The following is a 21,632-nucleotide window of genomic DNA, read 5'->3' on the forward strand; positions in this document are numbered from 1 at the left end:
CAGGTTATCTCTGTAATGTCTCAGCATCCTTAGTTAAGTCTGGCCTGTGCCATATCCCTCGTCAGAATAGATCATCCCTTGCAGTGGCCTCCAAGGTTCCTTTACCAAAACTGAGGGCTCCATGGAACACAGTTCAAGAACCATTGGCACTGTGTGTATTGTCCTGGAGAAAGATCCATTGTTTTTTAAAAAAGGACACTAGACTTCATCAGAGCAGGACATTTGTCTGTTTACTTTTTACTTTTTAAATCTTATTATTTCTATTTATATATATGTTTTAATTTTTATTTTTAAAATTGTTTTATTTTTATTTATTGCTATGTCTTAGGTCCTCGACCAGCTGTCTAACACAGAGTAGGTGCTCAGTAACTACTTGTTGAATAAATGTAGGAATTGCTTTCATCCATCTAATGAAATATCCATCTCACTTCCGTTTGACACTGAAGAGTTGACTGTAATAGAAAAGAAGCGAAAACCTGTGATCCACAGACCATTTCTCTTCATGGAGAGTTGTAGTCACATTTCAATTTGATACTGTCTTAGTTTGGGTTCCCCTAGCACAGTGGTTCTCAACTGGGGACGATGTCACCCCCTCGGGACAGTTGGCAATGTTTTGGGTTGTCACAACTTGGGATGGGGGAGATGCTACTGGTATCTAGAAGGCAGAGGCCAGGGATGCTGCTAAACATCCTACAATGTATAGGACAGTCTCTAGAACAAGGAATCATCAGGCCCAGAATGTCTATACTAGAGAAACCCTGCTGTATAAGCAGATTCTGAAACAAGGATTCGAGATTTGATTTGAGAGGGGACCCCAGGACACCCAGAAGGGGAGTGGGAAGCCAGAGAGGGAGGGAAAGGAACCAATAAAGGGTGTATTATCAAACTGTTACCCCTGTGAGCAACTGTAGCCTAATCCCACTGGAGAACTCCGGAAAACAGTATGGAATGTGGGCCTCAAAGTCATCCCAGCTGAGGGCCAAGGGAGCTGGGGTGTTTATCCGCCAATCCCACCAGTCATTGGTGGAGGACAGCTTGCAGGGGCCATTAATTCTCCAGCACCTCCAGCTGCTGCTCTAACAGCCAAAGAAACCCCTGGGAAAGAGATGTAGCTGCCGGCAGTTGGACGTGGGTGCGGGGAGCGCTGCAGTGGTGAGGCTGAGGGACGTCGGCGGAGCAGAGGTGGCGTCTGCTGCAGCTGTTTTTGATGCAGGAAATCAGGCATGCCCATCGACGTCACCTGGACAGCTTCAGAAAAACACAGATTCGTGGGCTTTGTCCCCAATATTCTTACTTGGTAGGCGTGGAATTGGGCCTGGGAATATGTATTTTCAGTGTACTGGGCACTCATTCATTCATGGCTCAGTGCCGGGCACTCTGGGAGGCACTGGAAATATAATTGTTAGGGAGGAAACCAGTTCCTGACCTACAGTCCTTAGAAATAAATATATGGGAAGTTTCAAAAGGTCACCAGGAAGCATTTTATGAGTGTAACTCATCTTGAAGACAAAAATGCAGAGAGTGTCACCCCAAATCTTCACACAATTGAGAAATAACTCCATGGCAGGCCCACGATGGGAGGAGAGGAGAAGGTGAAAGGGCCCTGCTTCACAGATTTTCATTGGTTTTTGGACACTTTAAATGAAACATGGCCAATGGGGCTCCATCACCACGTGGATATGGCCACTGCTGGCCTCTGGATTTCAGGTGACCGTCACCCTTTATGGCCTGGATGGAGAGAGTGAGCCCCACCACCTGTCAGACCCCGACATCCCTGTTTTTGAGCGAGGAGGAGTGGATGTCTTCTTACTCTCTACCCTGTTCCCCCTGGGGGAACTGAGGAGCCTGCGGCTGTGGCATGACAACTCAGGGGACCGGCCCTCCTGGTAAGTCGAGGGTGAGCAAACCACAAGGACCTACTAAGCACCAGGCCCAGGGCTCGGCACTGTGTATTTGCTGCCTTGCTGATCCTCACGAGCCTCTGCAAGACACATAGAATGGATCCCCACTTCACAGATAAGGAAACTGAGGGTCAAAGAGGCTCCCAGTCCACAGACCACACAGATTGAATCAGTAGGTAGGAGAAGGACTGGATGTTGCAGCCCGGGGGGTCCAGTGCAAACCCTACCCTTGGTACCCTTTAGCCCCCAATTTCCCCATCTGTAAAATGGGTATAGACGCCTATTGCAAAGACACACCCTGCCCAATAAGAGGAGACCAAGGAGACATTGAGCTGATTCTCTGGTAGAAGAGGTAAGAACAGCTGCCCCTGTTGAGCACTAAGCTAAGCCTCTCTGTGCCTTTTCTCACTGGACCCTCACAATGACCCTCAGGGACAAGGACTGTTGTCATCCTCCTTTTACAGGTGGGAAAATCTAAGCTCAGGGAAGATAAGTGACTTGCCAAGGTCACATAGCTGGCAAGCTCAGAGCCAAGACTTGTCCCCATTCTGTCCAAGGCCAACACTAGTGACCCAGCCGAGTGATTTCCAGCCTGACTGCCCATCAGCAGCTGGTAGCTTTAGAAAAACACAGCATTTATGTTGCTGCATTTGATTGACCTACAGGATTAAACTTGAATACTTTAAGTGCCATAGGTTGGTTCCCGGGCAGCAGACTCTGAGATGGAGTTGAGCAGGGTGTTCATCAAGGAGTGCCTGTGGTCAGCCCAGGAAGGGAGGGAAGGAGGCAGGATGGGCAGAAGGAGAAGAACTTCGATGTAGCACAACAGTTCCCTGACCCCTCGGGGAGCTCCGGGGCTGCCCCGAGTTGGGTTGAGATGCCCAGGTCTTGATCACACCCAGGCCCTGCACCAATGGGTCATTGGATGTCGGCCTTCCCAGGAGGGTGTGCGACCTCGACAGATACTGCTTTTGCATGCCTGATGGGGCTGTCCTCCCAGAAATGAGAAAATGCATGTCCTCGTTATGCAGTAAATGCTCGATAAAGAGTGGCTATTGATATCTATTCTTATGGGCTGTAAGAGGAATGGCTCACATGGGAAACGGCTGCTACTGGATCTGACATCCCAGCAGAGGCAAGATGATTTTATTACTTCCCCTGGCCTCAAAGACCTAAATCAGATTTCATGACACCCATGAAATCCCGAGTCCAAGATGGATGGTAGGCTCATTCTCTGGGTGGAAGCCCGCAAGAGGATCAGGGTTTGTGTACTTAAGCCTGCGCCTCCGTGAACACACACAACGCAGACAACTTGGCCTTCCTCATTGTATCTGGACGCTAGCCCTGGGCTTGCTGCCCTGCGTTGGGGTTAATAGTTTCAGAATGCACCCTCTTGCAGCATGTCTGTAAAATGTGGCAGCCTCCAAGAGCTGGCTCTCTACCCCAGCTGAACTCCCCATGTGAGGCCAAATTCACCACCCATTGGGGTATTTTGATCAAGGCACCAAGAACAATGAAGAAAAATACAAAGTCTCTCTTTCCAGGAGCTCTTGTTCTTGCCCTCAAGTCTGCAAAGGTTTTATCTTTTGTGGTGTCCAAAGAAGTCTCGTCTTGTCCCCCACCTTGTCCTCAGAAGTGTGGGTCCCTTCTCCAGGTACGTGAGCCGGGTGCTGGTGCATGACCTGGCGATGGACCGGAAGTGGTATTTCCTCTGCAACTCGTGGCTGTCCATCGATGTCGGAGACTGTGTCCTCGACAAGGTATTTCCGGTGGCCACAGAGCAGGACAGGAAGCAGTTCAGGTACTTTCCTTTTCTTTTTAAGCAAATGCTCTTTTACTTTGTTCTTTCATCTCTAGGGAAGTTGCACCACAATCCAGTCGCAGCCAAATAAAAGCACATGTCAGCTAGCAGGCCTGGGTAGCTTTGAGTGTGTGACATTAATGACCAATCAGTTTTTCTTGTTGGGAATGAGGGGTCCTGGAGGGACATGGACCCTCTAAGACATAATTACCTTCAAGGTGGTGAAAATAGTTGGAACAGTCATCCACATTTCCCCAGCAAAATCACAGAATAGTATTTTTTATCTGATTTGAACGACGGTTCACTATCTGGCCATCGGGGCTGCTGCTTCATGTAGTTTTATCCCAGATGCATCTTTCAACATGTGTTTCCCTTTGCTTTACTCATGTCCTTGCACGTCTGTCTCCAAACACAGAAAAGCAGATACAAATGTACACACGTGTGCACCCACACACACACACACACGACACCATAGATTGTTGTTTATTCTGTATCTTTTATTTTTTTTAATTTTTATTTTTTTTGGTGAGGAAGATCAGCCCTGTGCTAACATCTGCCAATCCTCCTCTTTTTTTGCTGAGGAAGATTGGCCCTGGGCTAACATCCATGCCCATCTTCCTCTACTTTATATGGGACGCCACCACAGCATGGCTTGCCAAGCAGTGCGTCAGTGCATGCCCGGGATCCAAACTGGCAAACCCCGGGCCGCTGCAGCAGAGTGCATGCACTTAACTGCTTGCGCCACAGGGCCGGCCCTATTCTGTATCTTTTAAAATGGCATGTTGCTCTAAATACATGGCCTTTTTTCTTTAATGATGTATCATAAACATCCTCCAGGAGAGTACGTTTGGATCAGACTTTTTGGCTGCATCATATTCCATAGAATGGATATCCCATAAGTATTTCAACTATTCTCCTATCAATGGGCATTCAATCTGTTTCCAATCCATATTAAAAAATCAGGAGACTTCACAAAAAACCTGCAAGTATGGAAATGTTAGGCCAGTGTTCCTGCATGCCACCAATCTGCTGGAGCTGATTACCAGCTTTCCTCTTATATGGGCCATGTGCTCTCAGTTTGCCACAGTCCTCACCCCTCCCTATTACCTTACTCTCAACCTACTTCACTCATTTGTTTGACTTATTCACGTCTGCCTGGGCCCCTTTAAGAATTTGAGTTTGTGACCTCTACTTTAAATGGCTTCTGAGTTGGGTTCAAAAAAAAATTCTTTTTCCAGTGCATTTACTGAAAGGTGACTTTTCCTCCCAGCTGCCACTGTGAGCAGCTCAGCCTCCAAGGGGGAAAAAGTCTGAATCAGAGAGACTTGGATCCCAAGAGAGGTATAACATAGATGGGGGCATGGACCATGAAGTCCCACACACCTGCTGCTGTCTTGCTGCATAACTTTGGATAAGTGACCTTACCTCTCCAGGTCTCAGCTTTCGCATCTGAAAAATGAGTTGTTCGATGTGCCCCCCCAAAGGGGACCTGAGAAGGTCCCACAAAACAACGTAGGTAAGATGGTTAACACAGTGGGTGGCTCAGGGTAAGTGCTCAATTGCAGGAGTAGATATTACTGGAAACTACACAGGGAGCCCTCTGAAGGCAGGACCGTGTCATTCCTCCCATGATCCCTCGTGCCCCGCAGAGCCCTGGCACACAGCAGGCTCAACACGTGTTTGTTGAATAAGTAGAAAGATCACATGGAAAATCACTGTTGTTGGCGACTGATCTCTCTTGTTATGTACCTTTACTCTAAGTCCAGGCCACCCAGAGTGACACACCCCAGAGTGACAGTCACAGTACAACCCTGCAGGGTGCTTGACCAATCAGAATGGGTGCCAGCAGGAATCTCAGCTCTGACACTGTCATGAGAATCTGGGCCCCTGAACAGCTCTTGTGATTAAACTACATTCTGCTCGTAGAGAAATACGACAGGCTCTTGAGGAGAACGTGGCGCCATTTTCAGAGAACTTGCTTCGCAATTTTTATTCTCTCAAACTGAGTCCAAACCCAGAGCCTGGGATTTTTAACCACTATCCTCTAATGCTCTAATTATAACAAAATGAATCATATTATAGTTTTATGACTATATTAAAATTATAACAAAAACAATCATTGCTAACACTGATGGACACTATATGCCAGCTACTTTGCCAAATGCTTTACAAAAAGTATCACTTTTAGTCCTTTCAACAGTCCAGTGAGGCAGGTTTTATTATCCTCATTTTACAGATGAGTAAACTGAGGTGCAAAGAGTAAAGTAACTTGCCTGAGGTCACGCAGCTATTAAGATGGCTAGTATTCCAATCCTAGCTAGTCTAGGATTCCAACCCACTCTGTCCAGAGACCCCATCAATAACTTTAAGTGATGCTGCTATGATGCTGTATTTCATTTATAACAGAAAAAAATAGATGATGAATCTTAGAAACAAATCCCTCCCTCTCATCCCAGGATTGCTCCAAAGAGACCAGTCTCTCCCCATTCCTTCTGCCTAAATGCCTCTCCCTCTCTCCCTGCCTGTCCACAGCCACCTGTTTTTCATGAAGACCTCCACGGGCTTCCAGGATGGACACATTTGGTATTCCATCTTCAGCTGCTCAGCTCGGAGCAACTTCAGCCGCGTCCAGAGGGTGTCCTGCTGCTTCTCGCTGCTCCTCTGTACCATGCTGACCAGCATCATGTTCTGGGGTGTCCCCAAGGACCCAGCTGAGCAAAAGATGGACTTGGGTAATTCCCACCGTCATGGCGGTCAGGGCTAGTGGCTGGTGGACATGAGCCGTCACTGCAATTCCAGAGGTCCCAAGACCACCCTCAGGTTCAATAACTCCCTAGAAGGACTCACAGAAGTCAGAAACACTGTTATACTTATTCCAGAGAAAGGGGAGAGGTTAAAATCAGGGAAGGGAAGAGGCGCCTGGGGCAGGGTCCGGGGAGACCAGGTGTGGAGCTTCCAGTTGTCCACTTCCAATGGAGTTGTAGACAGTGCTAACCTCTCCTGACAACGATGTGCCAACCAGACTCTGAGCCTTGGTGTCAGAGTTTTTACTGGGGCTCAGTCACAAAGACGTGGCTGACCTTAGCCTCCAGCCCCTCCAGAAGCTGAGGAGATACCATGTGGCCAAGGCCTCACCATAAACCACATTGTTAGCATAGACTATATGCTGTGACCCAAGACCACAGGTAAACAAAGGCACACCTATCAGGCAGGACATCCTAAGGGCTTAGAGGTCACCTCCTAGGAGCCACTCAAGGGCCAGACCTCTCTTTGTGCAAGGTTAGTCCTTACTGCACAGCCATCTGCCAGAAGGGGTGGAGGGGACTCTCCCACTGACCCTTTCCCTCCCTCTGCCCCAGGTAAAATTGAATTCACTTGGCAGGAAGTGATGATCGGGCTGGAGAGCTCTCTCCTCATGTTCCCCATCAACCTCCTGATTGTTCAGATCTTTCGAAACACCCGTCCTCGGGTCACTAAGGAGCAGAACACTGGGAAATGGGACCGGGGGTCCCTCAGCCTGTCCCCCTCACCACAACCCGTGGAGGATGGCCTACTGACGCCTGAAGCAGTGACCAAGGCATGTCCTCAACCTCAGCAGTGTGGGGGGAGCTCTAGCCTGGGTGGAACTGGGGGTGGGGACTGGGGCTTGGGGCCTAGCAACCCTATGTTGTCTGAAAGCATCAGTTCCCAAGATTCATCAACTGCATACACACACGTACATGTACACACACATCTACACACACCACACACACACACACGTGTGTGCACACATGTGCACCTATGCATACACACGTGTGCATATGCACGTACACAAATATACCTACACACGTACACATTCGCACCTGCATGTGCATACATATACCTAGACATAAACACATACATATTCACACGTTCACATGTGTTCACACACATACATGTGCACACATACATACACACGCACACACAAATATACACATATACCACTCCTACACATACACACTTTCACACATACGTGCTCACAGAGACACACATATACAAACACATACATGTACACACACCTGCACCACACACACTTTTTGAGTACCTACTATGTGCAAAATATTATGCCTTCATTATAGACCCCAGGCTGGAAGCCCATAGAAGGGACACCCTCTGCATTAATGCACTCAATAAGCACTTATTGAGCACAGACTATGTACCACACTTTGAGGAATACAGCCTGGAACACATCAGTTCAAATCCTAGAAGAGGGATTTTATAGGTGACAAAACGGAAGCTCAGGGAGATCCAATGTCATGTCTAGTGGGCAGAGCTGTTGTCGTATCCAGACTGTCCCACCCCAGGGCAAATGCTCTAGACCACTAAGCCACCCCCGCCACCTGTAGCTCTTGTCCCCTTACCTCCCCTGGGCTGACTTGCAGGATATGTGGAGACTCGTCAGCTCCCTGTTTAAGGCTCTGAAGGTGCCATCCCCTGCCTCCGGCTGGGACTCAGTGAACTTGATGGACATCAACCAACTGCTGGCCTTGGTGGAAGATGTCGTCTGTCCGCAGAACACGGCAGGGCAGGTGTTCTGGGAGGAAGCCAAACAGAGAGAGGACCCTTTAACACTCACTGATGGGTCTGTACGAGTGAAAGGTGAGTCCTGACGTTTCTGTGCTGAGAGAGGGGGCTGTTGGAGCCAGGTGGGACAGGACCAAGGGCCATGTCTGTATCACTAGCAGGTCAAGAAGTCCTACCGGGGTCTCCCTCACCAGCCTCCGCTCTAACCACTCGCCACTGCCTCGCTCTCTGTACCACAGGCATCCTGCTCTGCTCACAGCACCAAGCTGACTGCCCGCTAAAGGCCTTCCCACATGCTGGTCCTTTAATCTAGAATGTTCTTTTTCCTCTCTTCGCTTGGCCAATTCCTACTCAGCCTTTAGTCTTGGCTGAAGCATCCCTTCCTCAAGGGAGCAGCCCAACACCCCAGCCCACAGCAGCGTCTCCAGCCACACGATCTTGAGCCCCTGAGCTTCTCTGTCTTTGCTTTCACACTGCTTGCTGCCAGATCATGAACTGTGTGACGAGTTGTTTCAAGTCTGCACTGTCCTTCCTGGAATGTGAGCTCCGTGAGGGGGAAGCTATCTGACCGTCTCATCTCCATTGTTTCCCCAGTGCCTGGTCCACACAACACATAGAAAGCACACCACAAACGTGCGTGGGATGACCTCAGCATAGGAGGTCATGATGGAATGCACAAAGCAGAAGGGCGTGTTCTTCCGTAGGTAGCGAGAAGAGCACTGGCCAACTTGATAACCTGGGCCACTCAGAAGAACCATCTCTGGGTACTGGCTCTGCCACTGACGGGCTGTGTGACCTTGGACAGGTTACTTCAGTTCTCTGTGCCTCAGTTTTTTTTTCTGTAAATTGTTGGGGGATGCAAAGTCAAACCAGATCAGTTTCCACATGTGTAGGGCAGGACACAAGATGATGGACAGGGCAGTAAAGAACATTAAATCGCAGAGTGAAAACGTGACTCCTTTCTCCATTCTCTTCTAATCCTTCTAATTAAGTCAAGGATAAAGTCTCATTTTGGTACCGCTGTGTCTTTAACACCTCTCCAACACTTGTCAGTCTCTCTGCAGACAGATAGTGGCCTCAAACTCAGAGCCTTTTGAAACAATATTCAGCCAGAATTTAGTAGCATTGTTTCATTTTTATTAAGTTCTAGGTATGACATTATTCTGGTTTGAAATAGTCTCTCTGACTGCCCTCTTGCACCTTTTTTATCCATCTTCTACTCAGATCAATGTTCCCAGTGTTCACACCAGGCCATCCAATAGAACTTCCTACAGTGATAAAAATGTTCCACATCTGCGCTGTCCAATACGGCAGCCACTGGCAACAGGTAGCTACTGAGCACTTGAAATGTAGCTAGTGTGACTAACTGAGTTTTTAATTTTAATTTTAATTAATTTTAATTTAAACAGCCACATGTGGCTAGTGGCTGCCATTTTGGATGGTGTGGGTTAAGAATGCTGCCGTTTTTAACACACGAGGCTAGCCACTGTCTAAACCTTGTTTAGAACACAAAAGTGGGGTCTACAGAATGAGGAATTTGAATTCATAATTCTTGGCCCCATCTCTGATACAGCAAATTAAATTTTCTAGGGTAAGGCCGGGAATCTGCATTTTTAATCAATTACTTTGGTGACTTATGCACACTAAATGTTGAGAATGCATACTGAATGTTTGCCCTCAAGATAAAGGCCCAGGGCCGGCCCCGTGGCTTAGCGGTTAAGTGCGCACGCTCTGCTACTGGCGGCCCGGGTTCGGATCCCGGGCGCGCACAGACGCACCCCTTCTCCGGCCATGCTGAGGCCGCGTCCCACATACAGCAACTAGAAGGATGTGCAGCTATGACATACAACTATCTACTGGGGCTTTGGGGAAAAAAAAGGAGGAGGATTGGCAATAGATGTTAGCTCAGAGCCGGTCTTCCTCAGCAAAAAGAGGATTAGCACGGATGTTAGCTCAGGGCTGATCTTCCTCACAAAAAAAAAAAAAAAAAGACAAAGGCCCAGCTTCTTACTGCAGCACTCCAGGCCCTCCTGGCCAGGCCTATGCTGAGCCCGTGGTCCGCCCCACCCTGACCCCCACCCCCGTGCTCAGCTCCCCTGGAGGATTTGCCCCAGAGAGCAGGACTTGGGGTGCCCGAGAAGGTCGGCCCTGCAGGAGCTCTGCAGATGTCCACACTGGACACTCGGCCCTGAGTTCAGGGGCTTTGGCATTCATGGCATGCGCCTCAGAAGAAGGACTCTGGAGTCAGCCAGACCCTGGGACTCTCCCAGCTGCAATAGCAGCTGTGCAACTTTGGCTAAGTTGCTCAACCTCTCTGAGACTCAGTGTCCTCCCCTATAAAATGGAAGTGTCGATCCACCTGGCTCCTTGGCTTACTCCAAGGACTGAGTGAGATCATAAGACACATGAAACCCTTAGAGCCCAGCCTGACACAAAGCAGGTATTCAGTAAGTGGTGTTAAGATTGGGAGTGATGGTATCTTCGGAAACATTGCCAGAAGCTTGCAACTCAAAGGCTGTTGATGCTGGAACCTTTAGCTGAGGCTTCAGTGAGGGAGGAGGCTTGAGTCAGAGGGAGGCGGAGTCACCCCAGGCCTTTACCAGCATCCTGATCTAGTCTGAGCTGTCCTTGGCCCTCTTCACAATCACGTGTTATTTTTTCATAGGCTTCTCCCTGGTGATGGGGGGGGGGGATTATGGGGCAGGGGCACTCCATTTTGCCATCTCTCATATCCAATTTCACATACCCCTTGTGAAGACAAACAGTGATCCAGACCCAGCCCCTTACAGCCCCAGGAGAATGTGCCCCTGGGCACCAGCCTCCCAACTCAGGGCTCAGGGACCGAGGCCTGGCTCTGCCTGGAGAGGCCGAGTTTGAATTTGCCTTTTTCTTGCAATGAATATGTACTACTTCTGTAATTTAAAACAAAAAACACTTTTTAAAAATAAATTTTTTTAGGAAGCTGAAATCTGAACAAACCAGCTGTAGAAAAACATTCACGAGATAATCTGGGGGGAAACTTGACCTCTGACTGCATCTTTCATGCTATTAAGGGATTATTGTTAATCAATTTAAAGATTGATTATGACGTCGTGGCTTTGTTTTTAAAGAGTCCTTATCTTCTATAGAAACATATTAAAATATTTAGTGACAGGAGGTTTGGAATTTCCTTCAAAATAACCCATGTGGAGAGAATGGGTGGGGTGTAGGTGACACACGACTGGCTTGTGTTGTAATTTTGAACAATGGGTATGTGCCAGTTCATCTCATCATTCTCTCTTTTGTAGGTTTTAAATTTTTCATAAAAAAAAGTTAAAATTAAAAGGTTAAAACTTACACTACCTTTGGCACCAGGCAAACCTGGGTTCAAATTCAAATCTTGTACATATTAAAATATTTGTAGGGCCGGCCCCGTGACTTAGCGGTTAAGTGTGTGCGCTCTGCTGCTGGCGGCCCCGCTGCTGGCGGCCCGGGTTCGATCCCAGGCGCACACCGACGCACCGCTTCTCCGGCCATGCTCAGGCCGCGTCCCACATACAGCAACTAGAAGGATGTGCAGCTATGACATACAACTATCTACTGGGGCTTTGGGGGAAAAAATAAATAAATAAAATTATTAAAATATTTGCAGATGAGATAATACTATCTGTAGGATGTGCTTTAAGGTACTCCAGAAAAAAAAGTTGGGGGGCAGAGATGAGACCAGATTGGCAAAATCTTGGTAATTGTCGCAGCAGGGTGACGGGTGTATTATTCTCTTCTCTCCTCTCTATGTGTAAGGACATTTTGAGAATGCCCTTGATATATTTAAATCCTAACTGGCCATGTGAGCCTAGGACCCCATCTTCCTGAACCTCAGATTTCTCAGGGCTTGGCACATAGTAAGTGCTTTAACAAGAATGCTGTTACTCATACTATTGTTTTTATCGCAGGCGGTCTGCTCTGTCACCAGCACCAGCTCATGCTCTTTCCCTCCCTTGTCCTCCAGAAAAAATGCAACGCCCAACACCCACCGTGGGCCCAAGTGACCTTGGGAAGGGCAGTGCCTACAGGCAGTGTCTCTACCTTCAGCTGGAGCACGTGGAAAAAGAGCTGCTGCTGGTGGGGCCTCGGGGCTTCCCCCAGCGCCAGAGCCACGCCCGGGCACTCAGGCAGCTGCACACCCTGAAGGGCTGGCTGGGGGCACAGCTGGGCACCCCGCCCCCAGCAACAACCAGGTAATCACTCCCCTGGGTGCTGAGTGTGCCTCGCCTGCAGGGAGAAGGCAACTGGGGCAACCTTGGAAGGATGCTTACCCAGAACTTTCTAAGCAGAAGCGATTCAGGATTCCTGCACAAGTCAGGGAGGAGGGCTTTGAACAGGGTTATTTGCCAGAAGATAGTTATAGCCCTTTATACAGCATTTTACAGCTTATAACCGTTCTTGTTACTGCTCAAGGGGGGTCGTCTGCCCCCCGCAAGACATGCCAATAGTCAAGAGGCAAGGTGGTAGGAGAGAAAGGGTGTTATTACAGCTTGCTAGCAAGAGGGAATATGGCCGACTAATGTCTGAAAGAACCATCTTACAGAACAAAGACTACAGGCCTGTTAATAGGGGGTTGGTCTCCAGGTGGGGGAGGCATCTCGTCTCCAGGTGGGGGCAGACATCTGGTCTTAGTTCCTGATAGTCTTTTGTTTTACTGGATAAGCATCAGAGACCAGAGCAACGCCCTCTACCCTGATCTTTTAATTGTCCTTGATGACGGCTATCAGCATGGACTCTCTGCCTGAGGGTCATCACATTCCTAAGGAACAAGAGAATAAAGTCATCAACTTATAGCAGCTGGGAGGGCCCATACAATCCACAGAGCAGGTCTGGGTTAGTTAGAGGTCAGAGTTACAATATGGTTTCTTTTCTACAATATGGCTTCCCTTATGTCAACCTTGTGCTGCGCCAGTATCATTTTCATGTGGGCTGTTTTCTAGCTGTGTGCCCTTGGACAAATCCCTCGACCTCTCTGACCCACAGTTTCCTCATCTGTAAAATGGGAGTGATAATGCCTATCTCCTGATTTAAACTTAAAACAAAATACATTTTTTAAGATAGCCCGTATTTGAATACAGACAGATTATTAGATGACATTAAGGAATTATTGTTAATTTTGTTAGGTGTGACAACAGCACTATAATTCAGTAAGGAAATGACCGTTTTTGAGATGCATTCTGAATTAGGGATAATTTTATATTATGTCTGGAATTTATTTTTAAATATTCTAGCAAAAAAAAAAGAGGTTGAGGATAGATGAAATGAGTATAATAAGGAAGTGATAGTTGTTGAAACTAGCTGATGGGGGTTTGTTGTGCTCGCTGATTCTTGTATGATAAGGAATTTTCATAATAAAAACTTTTAAAAAATTATGTAGTGCCAGACTTCTAGGCTTGTCATGAGCAATAACTGAGCAAATCTGTGTAAAGCACTTCACCTGGGGACTGGCTCCTAGTAAGCACTGAATAGATGTGACCTCAATAGAATATAAATGTACACTGGATAGAATGTAGAATAGCCCTTTGAAGTGGGTACGAATTAGAAGAGAAAACTGAGGGTCTGAGAGGTCAAGGAGCTTGGCCAAGGGGGTGGAGTGGGATTTGAACTTGACCCGGGTGGGGTGCAACCCTGACTATATCCACCCTCCTTTGCAGCTCTCTGCGGGTGAGCAGGCCCCCTCGCGGCCTGCCGTGGTGGTGTGTCCTGGTGGGCTGGCTCCTGGTGGCGGCCACCAGCGGCGTGGCAGCCTTCTTCACCATGCTCTACGGCCTGCACTATGGGCGGGCCAGCTCCCTCAAGTGGCTCATCTCCATGGCCGTCTCCTTTGTGGAGAGCGCGTTTGTCACCCAGCCCCTGAAGGTCAGGACCTCAGCCCTGTGTGGCTGCCCTCCCCTTTGGCCATGTTTTCCTTCCTGCCAGCTGCCCTGTCCTTAGGCTTGGGCCGTTCCTTTATCTATTCATTCAGCAAACCCACACAGAGCACCACCGCTGTGCAGGTCCTGGGGCCGGAACCCCAATGAAGATAGTTGCCATGACAACTGAAGCTCTTAACACTCACTCTGGGCCAGGCCTAGTGGTTTTCCTAGATGCTGGTATTTCACCATCACAATCACCCTCAAGAGGATCCTCGCCTCCTTTCTATAGATGAGAAAACCTGAAGTGAAGAAGTTAAAGTCACAAACATCTTGCCCTAAGCCACATGTGTCAATAGGAATAATACCATATTTCCTTATGTCTAAGATGCTTTTGATTGTGAAATAGGCCAACAATTTGTAGGAACTTTACCTTCAGAAAAAAACACCAAGTCATTAACTGTGTGCATCAGTTGGAAGATACCCTCCTGTTTCTGAAACTGTACAATTACAAAGAGAGCCCGTCAGAGTCAAGAAATACTGGAGCTCGGGGCCTCAGCTCCCCTGGGAGGAGTCAGGGGGTAAGAATACTGTGTGGGGGGTGGGGAAGCTGCAGAAACGAGGGGACATTTACAGTGAATCTATGAGACGTCCAGTACACAAATGTGGCCCCAATCCTACCCGCTCTGAGGCCAGGAGTTGATAGCGAGTTTCCAATGCAGGCTTTGGGTTCACGGCAGGTGTTTTCCAGGTGCTGGGGTTTGCTGCTTTCTTTGCACTGGTCTTGAAGAGAGTGGAGGATGAGGAGGAGCCTGTGGCCCCTCTCCCAGGACATCTGTCCGTCCCAGGTAATGGCGCATGGGTGGAGGCAGGGGCCTGGAACCTGATGAGGCTGAGATGGCCATATGGAGCCCAGCCAGCCGCTGGAGTGGTCCTGGCCTCAGACTTTCGCTCCCCATCAGCTCTTCATCCCTGACTGGTGAACCATGCCCAGAAACAAGAGACTCCTTTGTTGTCTCTTGAGCAACACTGTTTCTTCCCTACCCGGGCCTTTCTCTCTGACCCCTAGCATGACCCCTCAGCTAGAAGAGACACCTTGGGGGCCACGCTCGGCATTGGCCGTCATTGTCTGTGGAATCCCAAGCAAGCAGCTTTCGTCTCCAAGGCTCAGGTCTCTGGTCTTTAAAATGAAACCCAAACTAGAACAAGTTTGCAGGTGGGCTGCAAAGAGTCACTGTGAGTTAGAGTTCCAGGGCAAGGGTCTGCACACTACAGACAGGGGGCCGAATCTAGCCCAACGCCTGTTTTGTAAACAAAATTTTATTGGGACACGGCCATGCTGACCCTTGTTGGAAGAGGCCACTGATCAGTCCCTTCCCCCCACCTGATGTTTCACTTCCCAACCCAAACTCCTGAGGCTGCCGACAATGAAAGAATTACAAAAACAAACAAGCAAACAGAACAGAATCAACACTCTGATAGTCTACGCAGAGATCTTGACTTTCAGGGAAAATAAAACAGGAATGAACAAAAGCCCGGGTACCTACATCATTATGCAGTGTGGTCACCCCCTCATGGGCGTGTATTCCTCTACTCTAGGGTAGGGTTTTGGCTTTGCAGATCCAAAAGGTCCATTAACATCTTCTTCTCAAGACAAAAGAGTAATTTTTCTCCAAAGAGATGCCAGCCTCCAGACCAATTAAATATTCATTCAGCCATTCCTTCAGCAATGATTCAGGGAGTACTTGCTGTGTGCCAGGCAGTGTGGTGACTTGAGAACACGATTTACACAAATCCACTCATTGTAAGTGTATAATTCATTTCTTTGAGTAAATTTATAGAGTTGTGCAACCATCACAACAATTCAGATTTGGAACAGCTTCCTCATCCCCAAAAGGCTCCCTCTTGCCCATTTGAAGTCAATCCCCACTCCCACCTCCAGGCAACACAGCACTGACTGGAAGGAACAGGTTGCTGCCCTTGGAATGAATGCCCCATTTAGCGAGACATGTTAAATAAGTAAATGCACAAGTAGACATATAAGTGTGAATTGTGATGAGAACTGGGGGAGAGAACAGGAGAGTGCAGGCCTCTCTGCTGAGGGGTACCTGAGGTGGCTCCTGGAGGACAGGCCAAGAGAGGGATTGCACACCGGGCATGTGCAAAGGCCTTGAGGTGGGACAGAGCTTGCCATTTTAGAACAAATACTGATAGTGTGGCCAAAGCATGGCGAGTCAGGATGGGGGGAATGGTTCAAGATGAGGATAGAGAGGTGGGTGGGGAGCAGGTGATGCAGGGTCTTGTAGGTCTTGAGTCAATACTGGGGTTTTGAAGTGTTTTAAATAGGAGAGCAGGGGGCCTGCCTGCTGGCGTAACTGTTAAGCTCACACGCTCCACTTTGGTGGGCTGGGGTTCGTGGGTTCAGATCCCGGATGCAGACCTACACACTGCTCATCAAGCCATGCTGTGGTGGCATCCCACATACAAAATAGAGGAAGATTGGCACAGATGTTAGCTCAGGGCCAATCTTCCTCACCAAATAAATAAATAAATAGGAGAGCAACATGCTCTATTTTGTGATTTTGGAAAGATTACTGTGGCTGCTCTTGGAGACCAGAGGTATTAGGTCAATAATGGAAATGGGGAGTCTAGTGGGAAGACTATTGCAATTACCCAGGGAAGAGATGGCATGTGCTCCCAGTGGGGTTGGACAGAAGGGCATGGATCCAAAAGATAACTGGGTCAATACACCCCATCAGAATGGCTAAAGTGAAAAATAGTGATAACACCAAATGCTGACAAGGATGCGGAGAAACTGGAGCATTTGTACATTGCTGGTGGGAATGTAAAATGGTGCAGCCACTCTGGAAAACAGTTTGGCAATTCCTTTCAAAACTAAAAATGGACTAACTATATGTCCCAGCAATTGTACTCCTGGGCATTTATCCCAGAGAAATGAAGACTTATTTTCATGTAGGAACTTGTACACAAATGTTCATAGCAGCTTCATTTGTAATAGCCAAAAGATATATGGTAACTCTTGGAATCTACCCAAGAGAAATGAAGATATATGTCTACACAAACATGTGTACATGAATGTTCATAGCAGCATTACTCATAATAGCCAAAACTAGAAACAATCCAAATGTCCATTGATGTGTGAATGGATAAACAAAATGTAGTATATCCATACAATGGAATACGTCAACAATAAAGAGAAAATAACTACTAATATACACAAGAACATGGATGCACTCCAAAACATTATGCTAAGTTAAAGAAGCCAGATACAAGAAACTACGTATGTATGATTCCATTTATATGAACTATCCATAAAAGGAAAATCTATAGAGACAGAAGGCAGATTAATGGGGCTGAGGGTGGAGATAGAGTGGGAGTGGGGACTGACTTCAACAGGACATGAGGGAACCTTTTGGGGTGATGAAAATGTTCTAAAACTGGGTTATGGTGATGGTTGTACAACTCTATAATACTAAAATCATTGAATTGTAGAATGGTGAATTCGATGGGTGAATTTATGAAAATTATAACTCAGTAAAGTGGTTTGAAAAAGAAGATACTTGGAATTAGATACGACAGGACTTTGAAATATTAGTTACCCTCATCCTTCCATCGTCCAAGTTTCAGAAATGTTGGGGTCCGTCTTGGAGTCCAGGAGCATAGGAAAGCAGCATCCAGGAGGCAGGAAGACTTCAGGGAGGGGATGGCATTTGTGCTTCCAGCATGAGGAGAATTCTCCAGATGCAGAAGAAGCGAGGGAAATCCGGGCACTGTGATAGCAGGGAGAGGCACGGAGGATAGCCTTGGGCAAAGGCTCCCAAGGAGAAGGAACGGTAGGTCCCATTGTAGCTGCTGAGAGGGGAGCCATCTGGTTGCAAACGTAGAGCCTGGTTCCACTGCCCGTTTGGCAGACTGTCCTCGTGTCCTTGCTTTCACAGACCCCTCTGCATTGTTCCGAGCACGAAGAAACAGCAGAAAGGACGTCTACCATCCACCTCTGGCCGCCGACATTGAGAAGATGAAAACCACCCACCTCAAGGAGCAGAAAGCATTTGCCCTAATCAGAGAAATCTTGGGTAGGCAGCCAAGATTACTCCGAGCAATCTTCCACTCGCTGACTCTCAACACAGACTTGAACACGGTGTAATCTTTCATGAGCCCCACACTGCTCCTGGGCCTGTTTTCCTAGATATCAACTCTCCCCAGCCTCTCGCCTGTACTTAAATCCTGCAGTGGCTCCTCATGGCCCTTAGGATAAAGTCCAAACTCCATACTGTGGCTCCACCCACCCCAGGTCACCTCTCTTGGCCCCTTGTGCCCTGAGCCCCAGTGACACCGCGTCCTGCAGCTCCTGGGATGCCGTACCCTCTCCCGACCCCGGGCCTTTGCCCCGGCTATTCCTTCTAGTCTGCCTGGAATGTGCTCATTCCACCTCCCCTTTTCTTCTGGCTACATCCTCTTGTTCCTTCATTCTCAGCCCAAAGGCTGTGTCTTCAGACAGGCTTCCCCTGGCCCTCTGGCCAGGAAATTTCAAACCTCAGTTGGTGTCTTAGTCTGAGATCCCCCACAAGCAGATTTGGGGATAAGTACTTGGTTTGGGAGGCAGCCCTGGGAAGTAGTCGTAGGGAAAGGGAAAGTACAGGGAGAGAGAAGGAAGCCAATGGAAGGCACGGTGATGAGAGAGTTCCATGTAGGCAATGGGGGCTCAGTCCCGCTGGGGACCTCTGGGGGGGGCATGTAGTACGTGCCCCCAAGTTGTCACCCACCACATCACTGGTGAGGGCTGCTCCCGAGGAGGGCACTGACTCTGCAGTATTCCTAGCCTGCCCTCCCACTGGCCGAGCATGATCCTTGTGAAAGCAGGGAGGGGCAGATGAAGAGCACCGAGGGGTGTGGGCAGAGCCCTAACAACTCAGCCGGGGGAGGGGTTGCCCGAATGCAGATTCCCAGGCCCTGGGGCCAGAGATTCTAGTTCAGTAAGGATCTGCCTCCCCCACGTGATTCTGATGTCTGGCCTCCTAAACTAAATCTGTGCATCTTATGGGCCCTTGTCTCCCACACTACCGGTGAGCTCCATGAGGGCAGGGGACATGTCTGTCATCTTTATTGCTCTATCCTCAGCATTGCAACACGGCAGATGCCCTACTTTTAAAAAATTCTAATTAAGAAACATTTATATAGCACGAACTCTGTGCAGGCACTGTTTTAAGTACTTTATAAATATTAATTTGTTGACTTCCTCATCACAACTCTGTGTAAGAGAATTATCATCAACATTTCACAGATGAGAGTGAGGCCCAGAGGGGTTAAGTCACTTGCGAAGGGCACATGGATAGGAAGTGGCAGAGCTGGGATGTACACCCAGGCAGAAGGTCCCTGGTCTGTGGACTTTACTTCTTTCCCCAGTCTCTATAAGGATTGGTTCCATTGTCACCAGAGGGGCGAGTGGCTGGTCTATGAGACCTCAACTGTTCTGAGCCCATGCTCAGAACACAGGCCCATGCTCAACCATTCCATTTCCTGCCCTGGGCTTGGTGGGAGTCGGGCACCCCGCCTGACTAGGAACTGTGCCTCCTTCTCAGTTTACCTGGGCTTCCTGTGGATGCTGCTGCTGGTGGCCTATGGGCAGAGGGACCCCAACGCCTACCACTTCAACAGACACCTTGAACACAGCTTCACTCAAGGCTTTTCAGCTGTCCTTGGCTTCCAGGAGTTCTTCACATGGGCCAATACCACCCTCGTGAGCAACCTGTACAGTCATCACTCAGGTACTGTCCCCTCACCCCGGGTGTCAGCCCCCTAGTGCACGATCCTTTCTACGAACAGGTGTAGGTCACCGTCAACATCAGCCTCATAGGAAACCAACAGCCACAGAACCATATGCTTTCAAGGAGAGACCCTCAGAGTGCTGTGCATACACAAGGGAGGGGCCCTAACCCTCCCTTGATGCAGAGTGGAGAACTTCCTAAATGAGAGATAACTGAGCATGAATCGGCTAGGCAAAAATGATGTACCAGGCAGCAGGGACAACATGAGAAAAAGCAAGCCTGAAACACCATGGCATGTTCTTGGAACTACAAAGCGTTGAGTATGGCTGCAGTATAAGGTATGAGTCGAGGACCAGTGAGAAGAAAAGCAGGAGAGAGAAACAGGGGCCAGATCATGAAGAGTCTTGGAAGTTCATGTTTTATGCTCAAGGGAATGAGGAGCCACTGGTGATTTCTACATAAGGGAGTAATATAATCAAACTTGTGGTATAAGAAAGATCATTCTGGAAGCATGTAGAAGTTGGAGTATAGGGTGGGTATGTTAGGAGGCTGGGGAGAAGTGATGGAGCTGATGCAGGGATGAGAGGCAGGGGTAATAAAGAGAAGGAGATGGGTGCAGATAACACTGAAGAGGTAGAATTGATGGGCCTCGTTGACCATTAGGATGTGGGCATTGAGGGAAAGGGCACAGATTGTCTCCAGGTTGATGACTGGGTGGTGGGGGTAACATTCCCCAAGAGAAGTTATGAAGGAGGTAGACCAGGTCCAAGGTGGGGAGATGGTGATGAATGTAGCCTACGGTTGGCCATAAACTTCTCTTGGCCGTCTCTATAATGGGTACGCTGAAGTTCACGTTAGCATCTGGGCCAGGGAGTTTGGAATGTGTTGATTTTGATGGCTAGATTTACCCACCTGTTTTCCATCTTCAGGCTTTATCACTGATGGGAACTCCAAGCTGGTTGGCAGTGCCCAGATTCGCCAAGTGAGGGTCCGGGAAAGCTCCTGCCCTCTTGCCCCGCAGCTGCAGACTTCTCTCGATGGGTGCCAGGCACCATATTCTATGGATGTTGAAGACTTGTCAGACTATGGAGAAGGCTGGAATGCCTCTGTCCTCAATAACAGCAATGGCTTTTCCCAGGCGTGGCAGTACCAGAGCCAGAGCCAGCGCCGAGGGTATCCCATCTGGGGCAAACTCACTGTGTACCGGGGAGGAGGTTACGTGGTCCCCTTGGGGACTGATCGCCAAAGCACGTCAAGGTAAGGCTGACTTGACTCACGTGCAGCTGAGGAAAGTCATTTGCTAGAGTTAGATCTGATTGGCAGGCTTCAGGCTTCAACACATGGCTGAATGGAGCGCATTTTGTCATTGTTGGGGATTCAGAATCATTCAGGTTGTATTTTCAGGCTCCTGGAAACTGTGCAATCTCTGAGTTGGAAGGGAAGTCCCTCTTCGGCATTCTCAGCCTAGTGGTCTGAGTTTGGTGGCCTCTGCTAGAGCCAGTGCAGGTATAGGGAGCCCACTACCACACAAAGCCATCCATCACCAGGCAAGTGGGGAGTAGTAAAGGCCTAACCTTATCAAGAATCATGCAGAGTCTGAGGCATTACCCTACTTGTACACTAATAAGCGAGGCTGTTACTGTTTCATACATGTTGGCAGAAAACAGGAGACTCCTGGGTCAGAGACAAAGGGCTTTATTACAGCAAAAGCAGTAGCAGAGCT

At 48.5% G+C, this 21,632-nt stretch overlaps 1 protein-coding gene across 1 annotated transcript in view; it reads left to right on the forward strand.

Moving 5' to 3' along the window:
- Window positions 1-21,632, forward strand: part of LOC101398972 (polycystin-1-like protein 2) — a 100,164-nt gene that overhangs the window by 64,106 nt on the left and 14,426 nt on the right. The window contains 12 exon segments of the mRNA XM_087419886.1: window positions 1,708-1,886; window positions 3,556-3,702; window positions 6,235-6,434; window positions 7,062-7,279; window positions 8,103-8,319; window positions 12,177-12,191; window positions 12,194-12,461; window positions 13,923-14,127; window positions 14,872-14,968; window positions 18,080-18,217; window positions 19,724-19,909; window positions 20,839-21,166. Of these exon segments, the coding sequence (XP_087276012.1) occupies window positions 1,708-1,886; window positions 3,556-3,702; window positions 6,235-6,434; window positions 7,062-7,279; window positions 8,103-8,319; window positions 12,177-12,191; window positions 12,194-12,461; window positions 13,923-14,127; window positions 14,872-14,968; window positions 18,080-18,217; window positions 19,724-19,909; window positions 20,839-21,166 (2,198 nt within the window).

Source organism: Ceratotherium simum, chromosome 30 (assembly GCF_057802395.1).
Source record: "Ceratotherium simum simum isolate JZ-2026a chromosome 30, ASM5780239v1, whole genome shotgun sequence".
NCBI lineage: Eukaryota > Metazoa > Chordata > Mammalia > Perissodactyla > Rhinocerotidae > Ceratotherium > Ceratotherium simum.